Source organism: Cherax quadricarinatus, chromosome 9 (genome assembly GCF_038502225.1).
Source record: "Cherax quadricarinatus isolate ZL_2023a chromosome 9, ASM3850222v1, whole genome shotgun sequence".
NCBI lineage: Eukaryota > Metazoa > Arthropoda > Malacostraca > Decapoda > Parastacidae > Cherax > Cherax quadricarinatus.
In genome coordinates this window covers 22,630,682-22,654,850 of record NC_091300.1, presented here as the reverse complement: position 1 = coordinate 22,654,850, position 24,169 = coordinate 22,630,682, and the positions used below count along the sequence as shown (strand labels likewise).

Genomic DNA, 24,169 nt, shown 5'->3' with positions numbered 1-24,169 from the left:
TGACATGTCACCTTTAGCCTAGGAGATTACTATGTACTTGACACCTGATTTTTTTTTTTAAATATGACAAGATTTTATATTTCAGTTTGATTACAGAATGTTCTAATTTTAGTGGCTTATTTATTATTATTTTTACTCAGATGAAATTCACTTCAAAGGTGTCAACCTCCTGTTAGGAAATAATGTAATGGGCTGTGGTTTGTTAAAATATAAAATTCTGATTTGATTCAATCATCTAAATAAAAAAAAATTCTAACGAGTTTTCCTGTGGTTATGAGAACATGAGAACAGCTGAGCATTCATATATAAATTAAGCCCACAACAATGTGCCGTTTTGATAAATCTGATCAATTTTGTCATGAGATAATTGCTAAATGTTTAAAATATATAACCTAAAATGTCTTCACACCATTTATATTTTGACTGTAAGTGACAAGTGACTGCGATAAAAATTATAAGGTGTACGGAAAATAGACTTGTAGCGAGTGTTGGAGGTGATGACGGCGTGAGCAGCCCTAATATGAGAGCCGGCTGCCACAACCCCATAGTTTAGGCTGAGGCGCAAGCACGAGCTCTCTCTTATCCACTACACATCCCAATTTCCCCAAGAGATACTACTCGATAATTATAGAAGGAAGAGCTACACTTGTTTGAACTGCAAAGTAGCGCCGTGCCTCTGCGTGTGACGCATGACTGATAAAATAAAAGTTATGTTGCACCTGATACCAAGCTTGTGTTGGGCCTACACTAACTACCAGCACGGGAAGCTAGAACAGCCCGTGCCGAGCCTACAACCTGCACCAGCTAGTATGATAAACGGTTTTCTTCATTATTGTACTCGTTTGGAAGCGTTTTATCTTTATCTTTTAACTAAACCCATAGGGTTATCACCAAGAGAATGGGAGAAAATCAGATTTGATCAAAGGAAAGGGCGAGTAACTAATTCCATGAGCCAAAAGCCCTTCATTAGCATCAAGGCACAACCTTGAAGGGTGCTTTTTTTCAGATGATCAGACGTTGCTGCCAAAGTTAGTAAATAAAACATACAGGATGAAAAATCTGATAAAACCATTTTTTCTAAATTTATTACTACAAAGCACAAAGAAGTATATACAGGCTGCTTGTCACTGTACAGCGTATTCTCTACCATCTTTATCGAGGGTTAGTCAAATTCTGTATCAAGGGTCAGTCTAATGTTTGTTGATGTGTAATGAACACTTGTCAACGTTGATACACTTGCAATTAAAACACATAAAAGAGACCGGTTCAATACAGCAATTACACTTTCTGCAGCTGAGGTCCTCTTCAACAGATACAAAAAGTGGTATAATGTTTGTCAGGCAATAGGACAAGTGTTACCTGACGCGGGTCTTAGTCATGAGATGACCCGCAGCTGGAGCTTTTGGTCATCTGGCCGAGGCCTTCCACTGTACAAGACGTGAGCATGTTTATATAGGGTGAGAGGGATAACACCTCAAGTGCAGGACGTAATTAGGCGTCAGACCAGGGAAGCATTGATTTGATAACAATTGTAGATGAGTAAACGAACTGCTGAAACAAAGAACTGGGCTGGACAGGTGCACGAGTGGTTGGGCGTTGACCTTCTCATCCAATATAAACATATTCTTTATTCACCTCTTGTATCTCCTGAAGAGGACCTAAGTTGGAGGTCGAAAAATACTGCCAAGTTTTTTGTTTTCAAAATAGTTTTCTACAAACACACACACACACGACCAGCGAAGAGGCGGGGCCAGGAGCTATAACTCAGCCCCTGCAACCGCATACAGGTGAGTAAGTACATACACTACATACATTTTTTTTTTCAACACGACGATTGTCTCTCACCTAGGCAGTGTGACCCCCAAAAAGAAACACTTTCACCATCATTCACACAATATCAATGTCTTTGCAGAGGAGCCCAGATACGACAGTTTAGATGTCACTCCAAACAGCCAATATCAGAAAACCCCTCCTTTAAAGTGCAGGCATTGTACTTCCCACCTCCAGAACTTAAGTCCAGCTAACCGGTTTCCCTGAATCCCTTCACAAAATATTACCCTGCTAACACCCCAACAGCTCGTCAGGTCAGATCTGGTCCCAAAAACTATTCGTCTCCATTTACTCCTATCTAACACGCTCACACACGCTTGCTGTATGTCCAAGCCCCCTGCACACAAAACCCCTTTACCCCTAACCTCCATCCTTTCCTAGGACGACCCCTACCCCTCTACTACAGAATAGGAGAGAGAGAGAGATAGAAATATACATATCCTTTAACTGAAATAAAAATATAATCATTCATTATTCGTAATATATAGCGAACGAGATTACCGTCATCGAACAAAGATAATATGTACATTCTGCAATTAAAACTAAACACTAGCAGCAAAATATATAATAATGTTTGTTATCCTTTTTCAATATATTAATTGATATCAGAAGATGAGCATCTCTTTTCATACAAAACGATTCGAAAAAAAAAACTCAATAATAAATTCGTGTTGATTTCCGCTATTAATATCTTCCTGCTTATGGCCTTTAGTTCTGATGAAACACTTTCAACAATGAAGCTTGTAACTGCGAGTGGAGGTTAAGAAGGCAGGTTATATTGAAGATGTATTCGTTAAGTGTTGATGCTGGGTCTAAGGTGAGAAATGCAAACCGCTCAGCCTGATATGTCTGCCCATATGTGAATTCTGCGCTTATTTTCAATGTGGAGACTAGGCTGTGTTCGGCCAGTGCCGTAGCGGACAGAATGGGTGCCGGCTGTGATCCTTGATCCTGGAATCGAGAGTCAATCAGGTGTACTTTAATTTTAGCTGGGTTACATACCCATGTTAATACCTTCATTCGCCGATCCTTCATAAGAACCTTTCGAAGATAAACATCAAGACCAATGAGTTTATCCTGGGAATGGTGGAGGTGGGTGACTTGCATCACATAATCTGTACCGCGAAGATGTACCTCAGAAAATGGAGTCAAGCAGTGCTTTTTATCTTTCTCATTCTTGCTAAAATCAAATTTGTTTATATAGATATGACGAGCAATACCAACAACTCTGGATGATGTTTGGGAGAAAGTGTCAAACTCTGGAATTCTGACAGTAAGTGGATATTCTCTGGCAGCTGATGCCAAATCATCATAGTTCATCACATGGCAGATCAGAGGATCAAGCACCACCAATCGGTGGGGAGACACTGGATATAGGATTTCTCGTGTTATGTCGAGTAACTGGGAGTACTCGTGGAAACCTAACGCCACAAATTTACAAATTGCTTGAGGTGGAATTCCACGACGGCGTAAGCCAGCCAGAGTAACCAAACGAGGGTCATCAAAATCAGTAAAGCCCCTTCCTAAAAGGCCAACTAAGTATCTCTTCGACATAATGGTAAATGGTACTACCAGTTTTTTTTGCTCTCTCTGAGAAACCTTCGGCAAATCAAGCGTTTTCTGCACCCACTCATACAGAGCGCGATGACTTACAAACTCAGTGGTGCACAGTGATACTGAGATAGCTTCCAGAGAATCTACAATAGGATGTGAAAAGTCGTAAGTTGGGTACACCAACCAATGCATTTTTGTCCTGTAGTGTGGTTGAGAGATGATGCGGTAAGCAACAGGGTCTTTAATTCCTGAACGTGTCTTCACCTTCATCTTCAGTACTGCCTGCCCTTCCACATAGCTACCTCCAAACATTCTGTAAAATTCTCTAATATTTTCCTCTACAGGTCGTGTTCTCCAAGGCGATTCCACAGAAACTTTCTTGTCGAAGGGTATATTGACATATTCAAGATGGCAAACATAAGCCTTACCCTTGTAGATCATTGTCAGTGCAAAATTAAATAAGATTTCAAAATAATCTGATGTAAATGTAATATTGGAAGGCTTATATCCTAGCCAGTTAATCATTTCAATAGCATTCATGCAATGATGTTTACGGGCTGTGATTGGATTAGTGTCATCAAATCTCAGTATACATTCTCCTTTGTAGGTTTCCGCTACACTGAAGTTTACATGGAGAGCTTTAGCATGGCCGATATGAAGAGGGCCATTGGGTTCTGGAGGAAACCGTGTCCGGACTACCCCACACCTTTCCAGAGAGCCTACATACTCCTGCCTTCCCAGAAAATACTGCCCGTGCCGGAAGTATCCCTCAGTGGCCATGGTTGGTGAATCTTGGAGTCTGTCGTCGGAATCATTATCGTTGTCTGTATCTGACTCACTTTCTGTTGGAAAAACACAATGGCTAAATATTAAAAAAAAAAAAAATGCTTCGTTGACTCCGATTTATTTTAGGGACCAGTCCCTGGCCTCATTGTTTACCTCTAATTTTTAGACTGCCACCCACAAAATTGGCATGGGGTGCATAATAAAGCGTTTAATTTGTTTGTATTGAATTCCAAAATATAATTTCATGTATCCACTTTAATCGTTTATCTTTCGCTATGTATATACATAATTATAATATTACATTCTGAGTACAGCATTCCAATTTTTTTTAACCGGCCGGCCGTTTCCCACCGAGGCAGGGTGACCCAAAAAGAAACAAAAAAAAGAAAGAAAAACTTTCATCATCGTTCAACACTTTCACCATCATTCATATATAATCACTGTCTTTGCAGAGGCGCTCAGATACGACAGTTTAGATGTAACTCCAAACAGTCAATATCCTAAACCCATCCTTTAAAGTGCAGGCATTGTACTTCCCACCTCAGGGACTCAAGTCCGGCTAACCGGTTTCCCTGGAGGCTACCTGGAGGTTATTCCGGGGATCAACGCCCCCGCGGCCCGGTCCACGACCAGGCCTTCCGATGGACCAGAGCCTGATCAACCAGGCTGTTACTGCTGGCCGCACGCAGTCCAACGTACGAGCCACAGCCCGGCTGATCCGGCACTGACTTTAGGTATCTGTCCAGCTCTCTCTTGAAGGCAGCAAGGGGTTTATTGGCAATTCCCCTAATGTTTGATGGGAGGCTGTTGAACAGTCTTGGGCCCCGGACACTTATGGTGTTTTCCCTTAGTGTACCAATGGCTTCCCTACTTTTAATTGGGGGCATTTTGCATCGCCTGCCCAGTCTTTTACTTTCGTAGGGAGTGATTTCTGTGTGCAGATTTGGGACCATTCCTTCCAGGATTTTCCAAGTGTGGATTATGATATATCTCTCCCTCCTGCGTTCCAACGAGTACAAGTCAAGTGCTTCCAAGCGTTCCCAGTAGTTAAGGTGCTTGACAGAACTTATATGTGCAGTAAAGGATCTCTGTACACTCTACATCTGCGATTTCACCTGCTTTGAATGGAGATGTTAATGTACAGCAGTATTCCAGCCTAGAGAGAACAAGTGATTTGAAAAGGATCATCACTGGCTTGGCATCTCTCGTTTTGAACGTTCTCATTATCCATCCTATCATTTTCTTTGCACGTGCGATCGTGGCACTGTTGTGATCCTTGAAAGTGAGATCCTCAGACATTACTACTCCCAGGTCCCTTACATTATTTTTCCGCTCTATTGTATGACCAGAGTCTGTAGTATACTCTGTTCTAGTTATTATCTCCAGTTTTCCATAACGGAGTAGTTGGAATTTGTCCTCAGTGAACATCATATTGTTTACCGTTGCCCACTGGAAAACTTTGTTTATATCTTCTTGGAGGTTAACCGCATCCTCAGCAGATGACAGCCTCATGCAGATCCTAGTATCGTCCGCATAGGATGATACCGTGCTGTGATGCATATCTCTGTCTATGTCTGATATAAGGATGAGGAATAAGATGGGGGCGAGTACTGTGCCTTGTGGAACAGAGCTCTTCACTATGGCAGCCTCCGATTTAACTCTGTTGACCACTACTCTTTGTGTTCGATTTGTTAGGAAGTTGAAGATCCATCTCCCCACTTTCCCAGTTATTCCTTTAGCACGTATTTTATGGGCTATTACGCCATGATCGCATTTGTCAAATGCTTTTGCAAAGTCTGTGTATATTACATCTGCATTCTGATTTTCTTCCAGTGCATCCAAGGCCATATCATAGTGATCCAGTAGTTGTGAGAGGCAGGAGCGACCTGCCCTGAACCCATGTTGCCCTGGATTGTGCAGATTTTGGGAATCCAGGTGATTTGCGATCCTGCTTCTTAGCACTCTTTCAAAGATTTTTATGATGTGGGACGTCAGAGCTATTGGTCTATAGTTCTTAGCTAATGCTTTGCTGCCACCTTTATGGAGTGGGGCTATATCCGTTGTTTTAAGTGACTGTGGAATTTCACCCATGTCCAAGCTCCTCCTACATAGTGTACTTAGGGCACGCGAGAGGGGTTTCTTGCAGTTCTTAATGAAAACAGAGTTCCACGAGTCTGGGCCCAGGGCTGAGTGCATGGGCATGTTGTCAATGGCTTTTTCGAAATCTATCGGAGTTAGGGTAATGTCGGAAATCTGCCATACATTTATGGAGTTTTGAGGTTCATTCATGAAGAAATCATTTGGGTCGTCGATCCTCAGACTGATTAGTGGTTCACTAAACACAGAGTCGTAGTTGGATTTCAATATTTCACTCATTTCCTTGTTGTCATCTGTGTAAGTCCCATCCTGTCTGAGTAAGGGCCTGATACTAGATGTGGTATTTGCCTTGTTTTTGGCATATGAAAGGAAATATTTTGAATTTCTTTCAATTTCACTAATAGCTTTAAGCTCCTCCTGTCTCTCCTGGTTCCTGTAAGTCATTTAACTTAAGTTCGATAGTTTCCACTTCCCTGGTCAGCGCCTCCTTTGGTGTATCAGATATTCTAGCACTCCTGAGGAGCTCAGTGACTCTTCGTCGTCTTCTGTAGAGGGAGCGTCTTTCTCTCTCCAGTTTACTCCTGCTCTTCTTCTTTCTTAGGGGAATATGCCTAGAACATACTTCAGCTGCCAGGAAGTTGATCCTTTCAAGGCACTGGTTTGGATCCATGTCATTTAAGATATCTTCCCAACATGTTTCGTTTAGGACATGGTTTATCTGGTCCCAGTTGATGTTCTTGTTGTTGAAGTTGTATTTTGTGAAGACACCTTCACAGGCACATGCATTCTGCTGATCAGGACCCCTATGCATGTACGTCTGGACTTCGATTAGGTTGTGATCGGAATTAGTTGCTTTTGATATTCTTATGTCTCTTACCAGGTCCTCATTATTTGTGAAGATAAGGTCAAGTGTGTTTTCTAGTCTCGTTGGCTCCACTATCTGCTGGCTTAATCTGTGTTTTTTGCAGAGACTTAGTAGCTCATGTGTGTGCTACATAACATTCAAAAATTATCGGATATTTTATAACCTGTACCAACTATCGATAATATTTAACCTGACCCTGATAATGTGAAGACAAAATGTCCATTATATTAGTTTTCTATTACGTATATAACAAGAGATTTTATTAACTACCTTCATTTTGCTTGCGTTATGAAATAGTAAAGAATTTTAGCCTTTATACTGAATTTCATAAATTATAAATTACCTGCCATATTAAAAATTTTGTTTACAAAGATATTTTTTAATAAAATTTAAGGGTATATACAGATATGTGCATCTTCCGGTATATGTACCCAAAATATACTTTACTCCTTAACAGATTAAATTATCCTTGTTTGTTAATGACAGGGTGAATTTCGCCCTCGATAATCCTGGTAATTTATCATATAATTTTCAACTTATAATTTTAATTTTTTAATCTTTTTTATACTTGTATTTATGAGGTCACAAACTCTGAAAGCAATTAATCTCCAGGGTCACATGAACGCAATTTAGAATCTTGTACTACACAACCTCGTAATGAGATTACAATAAGGAGCCTTACCAAATAGCTCACATGTTCATGAGACCACATGATGAAATGCTCTCCATAACAAGGGGCTGTGCAGAAACTTAACTGCTAACTCAAATGTAATTTCTACGTTATTAAAAAGATACTATTATTATTATAACTGTCCTACACAACTAACCTGGTCATGACTGCTGCGAAAAACTGTATACTACACATAAGTCATGTAACTCACCTTGAGTGGCTACGCTTTCTTCATCGTAAGAACTTGAGGCGTCCAAGTCCATTCTAAATGGATTAGTTGTAGTTTCATCTGAGATATGACACTTTTCGCCAAACTGGAATGCGCCGAAGCCTTTAGAGAGATCTGAAGCCTTACCATGGGCGTGTAAAGCTGTAGCCTGTCTATCACTTAATTGTGCGGCCGGTTTCCTCAAGTCGACTGCCGCTGAATGGTTCTTACAAAAATCAGTCGCAAAATCTAACACCATTTGACATCCAAGCTCATCACGTCGAGTACGTGGAGACACCTGAACACCACAGCCTGTAGCACTAGTATGTTTACTACTATCTGTACAAGGTGACACTTGGCCAATAATGTTTCTATCACTCACATGTTTGTCACTGTAGGTATGTGGAGACCCTTGGCCACCAGAGCTTCTATCACTTACATTCTCATTGTCTGGACATGGAAGGACATCGCAAGTACCCTCGTCACTTTTATCAGAGCCACTGTCTGAGTGCGTACAAATACAGTCTTTATATTCATCGCTTGTATGTTCCTCACGGCACGTACCTGAAGGAAAAATTTGTCAGAAAAATAGAGCGATGCCCTAAATCATGTTCTAAAAAACGCGAACACCAAAAAAAAAAATTGCTTAATTTTGTTAAGTTTTTAATCTGTTTAACAAATAAAAATCATATCCAGCATCATTTTTATTTAATAAGTGGCACATTAAACTCGTTAAGATACATTAATTATCTAAATGACCATGATGCTATTGTTAAAATACTGGGTTAGGAAAAATGTTTAACCTCCTAGCGCATGTTCGTATTACCTGGAGTTTACCTGGAGAGAGTTTCGGGGGTCAACGCCCCCGCGGCCCGGTCTGTGACCAGGCCTCCTGGTGGATCAGCGCCTGATCAACCAGGCTGTTGCTGCTGGCTGCACGCAAACCAACGTACGAGCCACAGCCCGGCTGATCAGGAACTGACTTTAGGTGCTTGTCCAGTGCCAGCTTGAAGACTGCCAGGGGTCTGTTGGTAATCCCCCTTATGTGTGCTGGGAGGCAGTTGAACAGTCTCGGGCCCCTGACACTTATTGTATGGTCTCTTAACGTGCTAGTGACACCCCTGCTTTTCATTGGGGGGATGGTGCATCGTCTGCCAAGTCTTTTGCTTTCGTAGTGAGTGATTTTCGTGTGCAAGTTCGGTACTAGTCCCTCTAGGATTTTCCAGGTGTATATAATCATGTATCTCTCCCTCCTGCGTTCCAGGGAATACAGGTTTAGAAACCTCAAGCGCTCCCAGTAATTGAGGTGTTTTATCTCCGTTATGCGCGCCGTGAAAGTTCTCTGTACATTTTCTAGGTCGGCAATTTCACCTGCCTTGAAAGGTGCTGTTAGAGTGCAGCAATATTCCAGCCTAGATAGAACAAGTGACCTGAACAGTGTCATCATGGGCTTGGCCTCCCTAGTTTTGAAGGTTCTCATTATCCATCCTGTCATTTTTCTAGCAGATGCGATTGATACAATGTTATGGTCCTTGAAGGTGAGATCCTCCGACATAATCACTCCCAGGTCTTTGGCGTTGGTGTTTCGCTCTATTTTGTGGCCAGAATTTGTTTTGTACTCTGATGAAGATTTAATTTCCTCATGTTTACCATATCTGAGTAATTGAAATTTCTCATCGTTGAACTTCATATTGTTTTCTGCAGCCCACTGAAAGATTTGGTTGATGTCCGCCTGGAGCCTTGCAGTGTCTGCAATGGAAGACACTGTCATGCAGATTCGGGTGTCATCTGCAAAGGAAGACACGGTGCTGTGGCTGACATCCTTGTCTATGTCGGATATGAGGATGAGGAACAAGATGGGAGCTAGTACTGTGCCTTGTGGAACAGAGCTTTTCACCGTAGCTGCCTCGGACTTTACTCTGTTGACGACTACTCTCTGTGTTCTGTTAGTGAGGAAATTATAGATCCATCGACCGACTTTTCCTGTTATTCCTTTAGCGCGCATTTTGTGCGCTATTACGCCATGGTCACACTTGTCGAAGGCTTTTGCAAAGTCTGTATATATTACATCTGCATTCTTTTTGTCTTCTAGTGCATTTAGGACCTTGTCGTAGTGATCCAGTAGTTGAGACAGACAGGAGCGACCTGTTCTAAACCCATGTTGCCCTGGGTTGTGTAACTGATGGGTTTCTAGATGGGTGGTGATCTTGCTTCTTAGGACCCTTTCAAAGATTTTTATGATATGGGATGTTAGTGCTATTGGTCTGTAGTTCTTTGCTGTTGCTTTACTGCCCCCTTTGTGGAGTGGGGCTATGTCTGTTGTTTTTAGTAACTGAGGGACGACCCCCGTGTCCATGCTCCCTCTCCATAGGATGGAAAAGGCTCGTGATAGGGGCTTCTTGCAGTTCTTGATGAACACAGAGTTCGATGAGTCTGGCCCTGGGGCAGAGTGCATGGGCATGTCATTTATCGCCTGTTCGAAGTCATTTGGCGTCAGGATAACATCGGATAGGCTTGTGTTAATCAAATTTTGTGGCTCTCTCATAAAAAATTCATTTTGATCTTCGACTCTCAGTCTGGTTAGCGGCTTGCTAAAAACTGAGTCATATTGGGACTTGAGTAGCTCACTCATTTCCTTGTTGTCATCTGTGTAGGACCCATCTTGTTTAAGTAGGGGCCCAATACTGGACGTTGTTCTCGATTTTGATTTGGCATAGGAGAAGAAATACTTTGGGTTTCTTTCGATTTCATTTATGGCTTTTAGTTCTTCCCGCGATTCCTGACTCCTAAAGGATTCTTTTAGCTTAAGTTCGATGCTTGCTATTTCTCTGACCAGTGTCTCCCTGCGCATTTCAGATATATTGACCTCTTTTAGCCGCTCTGTTATTCTTTTCCGTCGCCTGTAAAGGGAGCGCCTGTCTCTTTTCTATTTTACATCTACTCCTCCTTTTTCTTAGAGGAATAAGCCTTGTGCATACATCGAGTGCCACCGAGTTAATCTGTTCTAGGCATAAGTTTGGGTCTGTGTTGCTTAGTATATCTTCCCAGCTTATATCGGTTAGGACTTGGTTTACTTGGTCCCACTTTATGTTTTTGTTATTGAAGTTGAATTTGGTGAATGCTCCCTCGTGACTAGTCTCATTATGTCGGTCTGGGGCTCCACGCATACATGTCTGAACCTCAATTATGTTGTGATCTGAGTATATTGTTTTTGATATGGTGACATTTCTTATCAGATCATCATTGTTAGTGAAGATGAGGTCTAGTGTATTCTCCAGTCTAGTAGGCTCTATTATTTGCTGGTTTAAATTGAATTTTGTGCAGAGATTTAAAAGCTCGTGTGAGTGTGAGTTTTCATCAGAGCTGCCTCCTGGTGTTATTACTGCAACAATATTATTTGCTATATTCCTCCATTTTAGGTGCCTTAAGTTGAAATCCCCCAGGAGCAAGATGTTGGGTGCAGGAGCTGGAAGATTTTCCAGACAGTGGTCAATTTTTAACAGCTGTTCCTGGAATTGCTGGGATGTTGCATCCGGAGGCTTGTAGACTACCACAATGACTAGGTTTTGGTTCTCGACCTTTACTGCTAAAACTTCCACTACGTCATTTGAGGCATTAAGCAGTTCTGTGCAAACAAGTGACTCTGCAATGTACAGGCCAACCCCCCCCCCCTTTTGCCTGTTCACTCTGTCACATCTGTATAGGTTGTAACCTGGGATCCATATTTCGTTGTCCAAGTGATCCTTTATGTGGGTCTCAGTGAAAGCCGCGAACATTGCCTTTGCCTCTGCAAGCAGTCCACGGATGAAAGGTATTTTGTTGTTTGTTGCTGGCTTTAGACCCTGTATATTTGCAAAGAAGAATGTTATCGGACTGGTGGTATTGTTGGTACTGGGGGGGGATTTTTTTTCCGGCATTAGTATCTGTATCTGTTGGTTTGGAGTGGAGGCCATCGACTGTGGTTCCACTCCAGGAATGACTGGATTTGGTGTACGATTTCTGCCATTTCCTGCCAGTTTTTTTTCCTTCCTGGCACTAAAAAACCTCTCCCTCTTGAGTGGCTGTGGCTACCCAGGTTTTCCCATGGCCTGGATGTTTTGTATCTTTTTGTCCCCTTTAGATGGTATGCCTGGCAATTTAAGTTATAGCACAGTCTTTCCTGTACTGAAGAGGTACACATTTCAGGGTGAAAAAGCTTACAGGAAGGGAGTTTGCATTTTCCTGTTGTCATATGGGCATGACATTTTCTAGGGTGGTCATAGTTGCATGTCCCATCTGTTTTTCCAGATTTCCCATGCCAGCAGATACCAAGTGCATAGTATGTGCACAGGCTTGGTTTCCGTTTGCCTTGGGTTTCTGTGACTGTATTCCCTGTTGGTGCATGTTTCCCTGTCTTACTCCTATCCTCCCTAGCACCAACAATGGAGCTCCCACCAGTTGTTTTTGGTAATTTATCCTCACTATTGCTATTGGAGTCCTCTTGTTTGCTATTTCCTGCGGTATTTCTAGTTTGCAATATTGGTTTTATCTTATCTTTGACTACACTTGTTTCCCTATGGCTCCTGTCCTCTATGAGGTCATTTATATGTATTCCTTCCTGCGTATAATTCCCGACTACCTGGACAAAATCTCCAGCTTCACCATTACTGTCTCCCAGGACAGTATCTCCAGCTTCACCATTTCTGTCTCCCAGGACAGCACCTCCAGCTTCACCATTACTGTCTCCCAGGACAGCACTATCAGCCCCACATTTACTGACTACCAGGACATCACCTCCAGCCTTACAGTTTGTGACTACATGGCCAGTATCAAGGGCAGTACCATTCAGCCCAGACTTTTTATGTTCCCATCTGTTGTAGAAAGCTTCCAGGTTTTCTATGAAAGCAGCTTTGATGTTATCCTCTTTTAATACCCTTGTGATTTTAGTCCACAGATTTTCCTCATTTGGGCATACCCAAAAACACTTCTGTTTTAATACTGCTTGTAGCTAGTTCTGGGATATCTGCACAAGGAGCGTGACACCAATTTCCACAAAAATGACAATTTATCCATGTGGAAGCCCGTTTGTTTGACTGACCACAGACTACACACAGCTTCATAATGATTTGAATGGTTGATTTACTGCAATTCTACTAGCAACCTCTTGAATATTATATTAATAACCTTAAATGAAGCTCTAGCTATTTGTATTTCTGTTTCTAACTCTTTTTGTATATTGGACAGCTTACCGTCACGTTCCTGATTTTTAATGTTTGTGTTTATAAGGGCGCCTACAAACCCATCCGTTTACAGTCTGCTTTATTGTCCAACGAAACTGTTTGAAACCAGTCCCGGGTTCGGACCAGTCAAGGGTTCGGACCAGTCAAGGGTTCGGACCAGTCGATCTGCTCTGATCAGTGGGTCACTTATTTAAAACATACTGGTCGGTGATTTGAGCTAACACATGAAGGATCTACTGGAAATTATCTACCCGAGTAATATGTGATTTGACTGATACAAAAGTATAACTTGCGTGTTGAAGAGCCGGTGATATCTGGCAGCTCCTACAATGACGTACAGTCGACCTCTTTGTTTATCAATCGCTGTATCTGGCTTTTCTATTTTTGTTTTTTCCGTCTCCACCACAATAAATGCTATATTATCACTATAGTTGACTGGTGCAAATTTTGGAGGAAGGACGCTTTTTCTGTAGTAATAATTGTTTCTCGTTGTGTATATTGCGACCGCTGGTAACTACAGGTTATATGAAATTCACAGTAACAACAAGGATATGCATAAAAACGGTAATTTTTATGCAGCGACTAAGTTCAGATTAGGGTATTTTGGAGAGAGGGGCTATTTTCCAGTTAAAGTAGTGCTTAGACTGATATTTGTGATGTCATCGTGATTACTTAACATATAGATGGGATTGTAAAAAAGTGAATGCCAGGGTGTTGGGAAAAGTGTGATTAAGAGATAATGAATGATACAAAATGGGGGTTTCACAGATGCTCTTTGCTAACGACAGTTCTTTCGGGAGATTCTGAAGTTACAAAGGTCCCGTGGATCGGTTGGTAAGGAACTCGACCTAGCTCACGCACCGAGTGTCTGGGGTTCGATTCCCGGTACGAGTGAAAACATTAGGCATGTTTTCTTACACCTGCTGCCCTTGTTCACCTAACAGTATGTAGGTACGTGGGAGCTGGCCGACTGTTGTTGTTAATGGTGTAGTGTGTGTGTGTGTGTGTGTGTGTGTGTGTGTGTGTGCCAATACCTTTATATACATCCCTTGGGCAAGCCAGTGTCACATGACTCCTTTTAACTGAGTAGTACGACTAGGGCGCAAGCCTCACAAGTATTGCACTATCTAAAGTTAAGGCTGGGGCTCTGAAATGAGCTGAGGTAAGTAAGTTTATTCAGGTATACACAAATACAGTTACACAGATTATCACACATAGCAGCATATGTGTGGAGAACCTAGGATAACCCAAAAAAGTCAAAGTGACTTATTTCCATTGGGTAACAGCTCTTAGCCTGTAAAATTTGCATGTATAAAAAAATGGTTCGTGTATGTGGCGTGCGCCAGGTATGTTCCATTTATTCGACATTCATCAAACACCCATTGGCATGCATTCCCTCTCAACCAACAAACTGGCAATTCAGAGTATAGCAGTTCTGGGTCCCCATTGCTGTAATAATTGTCCAGTTCAACCAACCGTTAGTATGAGAGCCGGCTCCTTAGTCAAGGTGAGGTTGTACCTGTCGGCCTAGTTGTGAGGCAGACTCTCGCTTACGCTGGTCAAGACCACTCCTGCCATGAGTGGCTCTTTGCTGTCTTATCGTTATATTGCTAATTTAACTTTGTAAATATTATTGTCAGGTTGCTTTTGAATTGTTGACTTTGGTTATGGCCAGATACAACAGGCCTTGAATTGGTACCTGTTTTCGTAATAGTAAATAAATCTGGGAGGAAGTTAAAAGTGTATATCAAATAGAGCAAGGTGATGACAGCAACAAGAAATCTAGAGAATTAAAAATTGGATATCAAATTGGAGGGAAGGAATATGGAGTAAGTAAATATATTAAGATATAAGGGAGAAAATATGTCTGCAGTTGGATCTCTGAAAGACTAGGTAAAAAAATGGAATAGGTGAAAGGACAAAAGCAGGAACTTTGTTGAGACGTCTATCTACGGAGGCGAAATGGTGAAAGTACCGTAGTGGTACCAACACTTTTTTATGGGTGTGAGGCAGGGGCTGTAAATGTTGCACCAAGGAGGAGGCTTGGAACACTACAGAGGTAATGTTTGAGAGCAATGTGTGGTGTGATATTCACACCAGAGAATTAGGAGAGTTGGAACTCAGAAGATAGTGCAGGGTTTTCAAAGGTATAATTCGGAGGGCTCATGAAGGTTTGGCGATGAAATTTTAGCAATAAGAGAGGATGTAGCACAAGAGGATAACCAAGAGGGTGTATAAATCCAGGGTAGAAGGAAGGGGAAGAGGTCGTCCCAAGAAGGGTTGTGAGGGGGTAAAGGATGCTGTGAGTGCCAAGGGCTAGCTAGACCTCAGCAGGACGTGTAGTCAAGTTAAATCGGAGTGGAAATAAGTGTTTATGATTTGGCGTTCTAGTAATGTGCGAGAAAAATAACACTTAGGAAGGGATTTGAGGAAAACAATTAGCAGAACTCGAGTCCTGGAGGTAAAATTAGTGTCTACATTATGGAGAAATGAAAATGTTTCAGTTCGGAGGGTCATTAGAAAGGCGATGTCCACGAACTTATGGCAGGACAGCTATTGAATAATACTGGATTGTGTCTACTTTTCTGGGTCACTATTCCTTGGTAGGAGACGGCCGTGTTAAAACAAAAACTTAAAACATTAATTTTGATAATCTGTTTTTAACACGTCCAAATTTTTGCATTAATCATTACTCTCAAAAAAATCACTAAGGAGGCAAGAACTTACCTGGACTAGAAAAAATGTTTCTAAATAAGTTGGTCAGTAGGCTATTTATAAATGATGGCAAACTGTATCCAGCCATGTGAGCCATCCTCCTCAGCACAGGATACCACTACAATCACTACCTGCAGACAAGTTATTCCTAGTCATAATATACCCGTTTCGAGCAAGACATTATATAAATTTCTGAACAATCATAAGGCAGCGATAAAGTGCATGAAGTCTTAAAAAAACTCACTAAAATTTTAAATGGTACGACTCTTTGAATTACACACACACACACACACACATTATATATTAATGAAATCACGAAACAAATTATTTTGAATCTATATATATATATTTATATATATAATATATAATATATATATATATATAATATATATAATATATATATATATAATATATATAATATATATAATATATATATATATAATATATATATAATATATATATATATATAATATATATAATACATATATATATATATATATATATATATATATATAATATAGTTTTATATATATAATATAGTTTTTTACAAAGTAGAAGTGATGCAAGGAGGGAAGAGTATATGGAGAAAAAGAGAGAGGTTAAGAGAGTGGTGAAGCAATGTAAAAAGAGAGCAAATGAGAGAGTGGGTGAGATGTTATCAGCAAATTTTGTTGAAAATAAGAAAAAGTTTTGGAGTGAGATTAACAAGTTAAGAAAGCCTAGAGAACAAATGGATTTGTCAGTTAAAAATAGGAGAGGCGAGTTATTAAATGGAGAGTTAGAGGTATTGGGAAGATGGAGGGAATATTTTGAGGAATTGTTAAATGTTGATGAAGATAGGGAAGCTGTGATTTCGTGTATAGGACAAGGAGGAATAACATCTTGTAGGAGTGAGGAAGAGCCAGTTGTGAGTGTGGGGGAAGTTCGTGAGGCAGTAGGTAAAATGAAAGGGGGTAAGGCAGCCGGGATTGATGGGATAAAGATAGAAATGTTAAAAGCAGGAGGGGATATAGTTTTGGAGTGGTTGGTGCAATTATTTAATAAATGTATGGAAGAGGGTAAGGTACCTAGGGATTGGCAGAGAGCATGCATAGTTCCTTTGTATAAAGGCAAAGGGGATAAAAGAGAGTGCAAAAATTATAGGGGGATAAGTCTGCTGAGTATACCTGGTAAAGTGTATGGTAGTTATTATTGAAAGAATTAAGAGTAAGACGGAGAATAGGATAGCAGATGAACAAGGAGGCTTTAGGAAAGGTAGGGGGTGTGTGGACCAGGTGTTTACAGTGAAACATATAAGTGAACAGTATTTAGATAAGGCTAAAGAGGTCTTTGTGGCATTTATGGATTTGGAAAAGGCGTATGACAGGGTGGATAGGGGGGCAATGTGGCAGATGTTGCAAGTGTATGGTGTAGGAGGTAGGTTACTGAAAGCAGTGAAGAGTTTTTACGAGGATAGTGAGGCTCAAGTTAGAGTATGTAGGAAAGAGGGAAATTATTTCCCAGTAAAAGTAGGCCTTAGACAAGGATGTGTGATGTCACCGTGGTTGTTTAATATATTTATAGATGGGGTTGTAAGAGAAGTAAATGCGAGGGTCTTGGCAAGAGGCGTGGAGTTAACAGATAAAGAATCACACACAAAGTGGGAGTTGTCACAGCTGCTCTTTGCTGATGACACTGTGCTCTTGGGGGATTCTGAAGAGAAGTTGCAGAGATTGGTGGATGAATTTGGTAGGGTGTGCAAAAGAAGAAAATTAAAGGTGAATACAGGAAAGAGTAAGGTTATGAGGATAACAAAAAGATTAGGTGATGAAAGATTGAATATCAGATTGGAGGGAGAGAGTATGGAGGAGGTGAATGTATTCAGATATTTGGGAGTGGACGTGTCAGCGGATGCGTCTATGAAAGATGAGGTGAATCATAGAATTGATGAGGGGAAAAGAGTGAGTGGTGCACTTAGGAGTCTGTGGAGACAAAGAACTTTGTCCTTGGAGGCAAAGAGGGGAATGTATGAGAGTATAGTTTTACCAACGCTCTTATATGGGTGTGAAGCATGGGTGATGAATGTTGCAGCGAGAAGAAGGCTGGAGGCAGTGGAGATGTCATGTCTGAGGGCAATGTGTGGTGTGAATATAATGCAGAGAGTTCGTAGTTTGGAAGTTAGAAGGAGGTGCGGGATTACCAAAACTGTTGTCCAGAGGGCTGAGGAAGGGTTGTTGAGGTGGTTCGGACATGTAGAGAGAATGGAGCGAAACAGAATGACTTCAAGAGTGTATCAGTCTGTAGTGGAAGGAAGGCGGGGTAGGGGTCGGCCTAGGAAAGGTTGGAGGGAGGGGGTAAAGGAGGTTTTGTGTGCGAGGGGCTTGGACTTCCAGCAGGCATGCGTGAGCGTGTTTGATAGGAGTGAATGGAGACAAATGGTTTTTAATACTTGACGTGCTGTTGGAGTGTGAGCAAAGTAACATTTATGAAGGGGTTCAGGGAAACCGGCAGGCCGGACTTGAGTCCTGGAGATGGGAAGTACAGTGGCTGCACTCTGAAGGAGGGGTGTTAATGTTGCAGTTTAAAAACTGTAGTGTAAAGCACCCTTCTGGCAAGACAGTGATGGAGTGAATGATGGTGAAAGTTTTTCTTTTTTGGGCCACCCTGCCTTGGTGGGAATCGGCCAGTGTGATAATAATAAAAAAATAATATATATATATATATAAATATATATATATATATATATATATATATATATATATATATATATATATATATATATATATATATATATATATATATATATATATATATATATATATATATATATATATATATATATATATATATATATATATATATATATATATATATATATATATATATATATATTATATTCTACCAAATCTGTGTACATCCCAGTACTCAGGTTTGGGGAGGAATTAAGTCCCCACCAACGGACATTATCCTACTCATTCACGGTGTCAGAATCATTTATTTTTTCGTCTAGTTATTCATCGGGTTTGGCCAATAAATATAGACCAACCAATAGGCACTGCCGGATTTAGGCATAAACTAAGCTACACCTTAGGCCTCACAGTGATACGTAAATATTTTAAAAAGATTTTCTTAATTGAACTTTTCGTTCAAAAGAGGTTAAGTATACAGACAGGTGAGGACAAATATAAGCAGAGTTATATGTATATGTAATATAATACTTCAAGTCCCCACTAATATAATACAGAAAATATTTGAAGCTAGAGTAAAAGATTTCGTAGTTTCCTGGAAATGTGTATAGATTACTGTAGTCTTTAAGGATCTTTTATGATTTTAGTCGGCGTCTGGCCATTTAAAAACTTTAGTTTTAATAGATTAAATGCAAATAACGCAAACCTTTATGTTAAATAGTTAGGTAGAGTAATTTACGTGGCCGTTTACGAAGTCTATACTAATTCTTGAGGTATGCTGAACCTAAAAGATTATATATCAAACGCTAATATTTTCAGCCTAGTAAATTTACAAAAAGCTAAAAAGCATAGTGACAACTGAAATAAAATTTTACTCACTGTGCTTTTTAGCTTTTTGTAAATTTACTAGGCTGAAAATATTAGCGTTTGATATATAATCTTTTAGGTTCAGCATACCTCAAGAATTAGTATAGACAACTGAAATAAAATTTTACTCACTGTAATACCTTCAGAGAAGGTAATAGCTTACAATATCGCACAGGGGCTCTTACATTTGGCATGGCTTTGGGCTACAGTGTCAAAATCCAGCCCTGTCAAGTAATGTATCTTGCATTGTATTTACATTTAAGGTTATTTTAATCCCTATCTTAGGGATTAAAGTATACTTAGTGAGTTTTACGGTGAATTACAGCCTTAATTACCCTCATGTAGTCTATAGTCTCTTATATAGGCCTGGAGGCACTACAACCCGAGTGAGAAATGAAAATAAGGCTCTTCATTTGGCTGGATATTATACTCACTGGAAGCGCTAAACCCGAAGTGGTCATACAGCACCTGGGAAACTTAATCAGGTTAGATCCGAAGGACAGGATAGCTTCAATTCCTCAGATCAAGAGCCCTTTACAAACCTCTAAGGAACACTCCTCCCCATGAAGGGTCGGATCCTCGGAATCAAACTCTAGGAATCCAGACTGCAAAACTAAAAGCCAATCATTCACTCTACCCACAAAAGAAAGTGATGAACAAATCTTAATATGGAGCTTTCTCGAATTTTCTAACCTCTGTAAACACACCAATCTGCGTTGTTACACGCAATTATTTTTTAATAAGGGAGAAGCGTTAAACTCATAGGGGTCATATAACGCCTGGAAATGGGAGGTATCCAGGTTCAGTCCAAGAAAGCGGAGGAATTAAGTCGTTCCTTGGATCAAGGACCCTCCCTTGAAAGGCTTGTTAGTGCTAAATATGGTTTTTCAGAAAAAGGGCGAGTATATAATCAACCAAGTGTTGCCTTAATTATACTCACGGGGAAGCGCTGAACCTATTAGCGGAAATCGCGAAATCCGTAGGGCCATACAGCGCTTCAGAAAACGGAAGGCAATCCCTTTCAGGAAGTCCTTCATTAGTACCAAGGAACACAACCCCGTCCCTTCTCCTTGAAGGATTAAACTTGTGAGGAGCTCTAAACCCGTAGGGGTCATACAGCTCCTGTAGGAATGGGAAGAATTTCGGTTGAGATGGAAGTGAGCCCTGGTCCAATTTCCTACATCGAGACAAACACCCCCTCACCGCCATCTTGAAATTTAAATTGTTAATGGGGAGCGCTAAATCCGTACGAGTCACACAGAAGTTGGGTAGAGGCATTCCAGTTCGAATCCGTGGAAGGTGAGGACAATACAAGTTCCTTGCATCAAAGAGCCCCTCAATGGCATCAATGAACGTTCCTTGGTGGAGTCAAGCTAGCAGTCGTACGTCGCAAGGCGCCATTATAACCTAATTTCAAATTTTTGTTTAAAGAACTCTGCCCCTGTTGTTTATGCTAGCGTGGTCAACTAAGAGTACCTTAGAACATACCTACACTTGGTGAGTCAGGCAACAAGAGTCACGAGCAACAGGTTAAGCTGAGCGTCTCCCCTCCATCACACCTTCAGTACCTCTGACGCCATCCACCACCACAACCACTCGAAACTATACCTGCTCATCAACTATTATTATTATTGCTATTATTATTATTATTATTATTATTATTATTATTATTATTATTATTATTATTATTATTGTTGTTGTTGTTGCTGTTATTATTGCTATTATTATTATTTTTGTTGTTGTTACTGTTACTATTACTATTTTTATTATTATTATTATTATTATTATTATTATTGCTATTATTATTGTTGTTGCTATTACTATTATTATTATTCTTAGTTATTGTTATTGTTAGATACTATTATTATTATTATTATTATTATTATTATTATTATTATTATTATTATTATTATTATTGCTGTTAATATTCTTATTATATTATTATCATTATTATTATTATAATTATTATTATTATTATTATCATTATTATTATTATTCAATATAGTTTTCCTAACCCTCGCTTTGGTATACCAAAAAAATTACAAATACTTTTAAAATAAAAGCGATTTATAAGAAGAAATTGCTTTAGATAATTGTATATCTCATTGAACGAATTTAATCTTATTTAGACTTTTAATATACTTGTACCAAATATCCTAGCCAAATATTTCCTGCCTTAGCAAAATTATTATTATTATTATTATTATTATTATTATTATTATTATTATTATTATTATTATTATTATTATCAGAAAGAAGGCAATTATCATTCCTAGCCCTAATTGGACTTAGTAATTAATTTATATAATTACACAAATCCATTAATATTATAAATGTGCAAGAAATACAATTCTAGCCCCACTGGGCATGCAAATCCAATTAATTGTGGTAACTATAATCCATTAAACAAATACCATTAATTATTTAAATTATGTGAACCCAGCAACCCATTACTTTCAGTCAAATCATTAAATATATATATATATATATATATATATATATATATATATATTATATATATATATATTATATATTATATATATATATTATATATATATATATTATATATATATATATATATATATATATATATATATATATATATATATTTTTTTCAACAAGTCGGTCGTCTCCCACCGAGGCAGGGTGACCCAAAAAAAAAGAAAGAAAATCCCCAAAAAGAAAATACTTTCATCATCATTCAACACTTTCACCACACTCACACATTATCACTGCTTTTGCAGAGGTGCTCAGAATACAACAGTTTAGAAGCATATACGTATAGAGATACACAACATATCCCTCCAAACTGCCAATATCCCAAACCCCTCCTTTAAAGTGCAGGCATTGTACTTCCCATTTCCAGGACTCAAGTCCGACTATATGAAAATAACCGGTTTCCCTGAATCCCTTCACTAAATATTACCCTGCTCACACTCCAACAGATCGTCAGGTCCCAAGTATCATTCGTCTCCATTCACTCCTATCTAACACGCTCATGCACGCTTGCTGGAAGTCCAAGCCCCTCACCCACAAAACCTCCTTTACCCCCTCTTTCCAACCCTTTCGAGGACGACCCCTACCCCTCTTTCCTTCCCCTATAGATTTATATGCTTTCCATGTCATTCTACTTTGATCCATTCTCTCTAAATGACCAAACCACCTCAACAACCCCTCTTCTGCCCTCTGACTAATGCTTTTATTAACTCCACACCTTCTCCTAATTTCCACACTCCGAATTTTCTGCATAATATTTACACCACACATTGCCCTTAGACAGGACATCTCCACTGCCTCCAACCGTCTCCTCGCTGCTGCATTTACCACCCAAGCTTCACATCCATATAAGAGTGTTGGTACTACTATACTTTCATACATTCCCTTCTTTGCCTCCATAGATAACGTTTTTTGACTCCACATATACCTCAACGCACCACTCACCTTTTTTCCCTCATCAATTCTATGATTAACCTCATCCTTCATAAATCCATCCGCCGACACGTCAACTCCCAAGTATCTGAAAACATTCACTTCTTCCATACTCCTCCTCCCCAATTTGATATCCAATTTTTCTTTATCTAAATCATTTGATACCCTCATCACCTTACTCTTTTCTATGTTCACTTTCAACTTTCTACCTTTACACACATTCTCAAACTCATCCACTAACCTTTGCAATTTTTCTTTAGAATCTCCCATAAGCACAGTATCATCATCAAAAAGTAACTGTGTCAATTCCCATTTTGAATTTGATTCCCCATAATTTAATCCCACCCCTCTCCCGAACACCCTAGCATTTACATCTTTTACAACCCCATCTATAAATATATTAAACAACCATGGTGACATTACACATCCCTGTCTAAGACCTACTTTTACCGGGAAGTATTCTCCCTCTCTTCTACACACCCTAACCTGAGCCTCACTATCCTCATAAAAGCTCTTTACAGCATTTAGTAACTTACCACCTATTCCATATACTTGCAACATCTGCCACATTGCTCCCCTATCCACTCTATCATATGCCTTTTCTAAATCCATAAATGCAATAAAAAATTTCCCTACCTTTATCTAAATACTGTTCACATATATGCTTCAATGTAAACACTTGATCTATACATCCCCTACCCACTCTGAAACCTCCTTGTTCGTCCGCAATTCTACATTCTGTCTTACCTCTAATTCTTTCAATTATAACCCTACCGTATACTTTTCCTGGTATACTCAGTAAACTTATTCCTCTATAATTTTTACAGTCTCTTTTGTCCCCTTTCCCTTTATATAAAGGGACTATACATGCTCTCCGCCAATCCCTAGGTACCTTCCCCTCTTTCATACATTTATTAAACAAAAGTACCAACCACTCCAACACTATATCCCCCCCTGCTTTTAACATTTCTGTGATGATCCCATCAGTTCCAGCTGCTTTACCCCCTTTCATTCTACGTAATGCCTCACGTACCTCCACCACACTTACAGTCTGCTCTTCTTCACTCCTAAAAGATGGTATACCTCCCTGGCCATTGCATGCAATTACCGCCTCCCTTTCTTCCTTAACATTTAAAAGTTCCTCAAAATATTCTCGCCATCTACCTAATACCTCCCTCTCCCCATCTACTAACTCCCCTACTCTGTTTTTAACGGACAAATCCATACTTTCCCTAGGCTTTCTTAACTTGTTTAACTCACTCC

At 39.8% G+C, this 24,169-nt stretch overlaps 1 protein-coding gene across 1 annotated transcript; it reads right to left on the bottom strand.

The window, feature by feature from the left end:
- Positions 1–1,069: 1,069 nt before the first annotated feature.
- LOC128686119 (glutamine--tRNA ligase-like) lies at positions 1,070–21,085 on the bottom strand. The gene is made up of 4 exons (XM_053772806.2): positions 20,966–21,085; positions 15,957–16,075; positions 8,014–8,574; positions 1,070–4,226 (listed from the first exon to the last, which is right to left on the bottom strand). The coding sequence occupies exons 2-4, from the start codon at positions 16,039–16,041 to the stop codon at positions 2,539–2,541; spliced, it is 2,334 nt and encodes a 777-aa protein (XP_053628781.1). The 5' UTR covers positions 16,042–16,075; positions 20,966–21,085; the 3' UTR covers positions 1,070–2,538.
- Between the last annotated feature and the right edge of the window lie 3,084 nt (positions 21,086–24,169).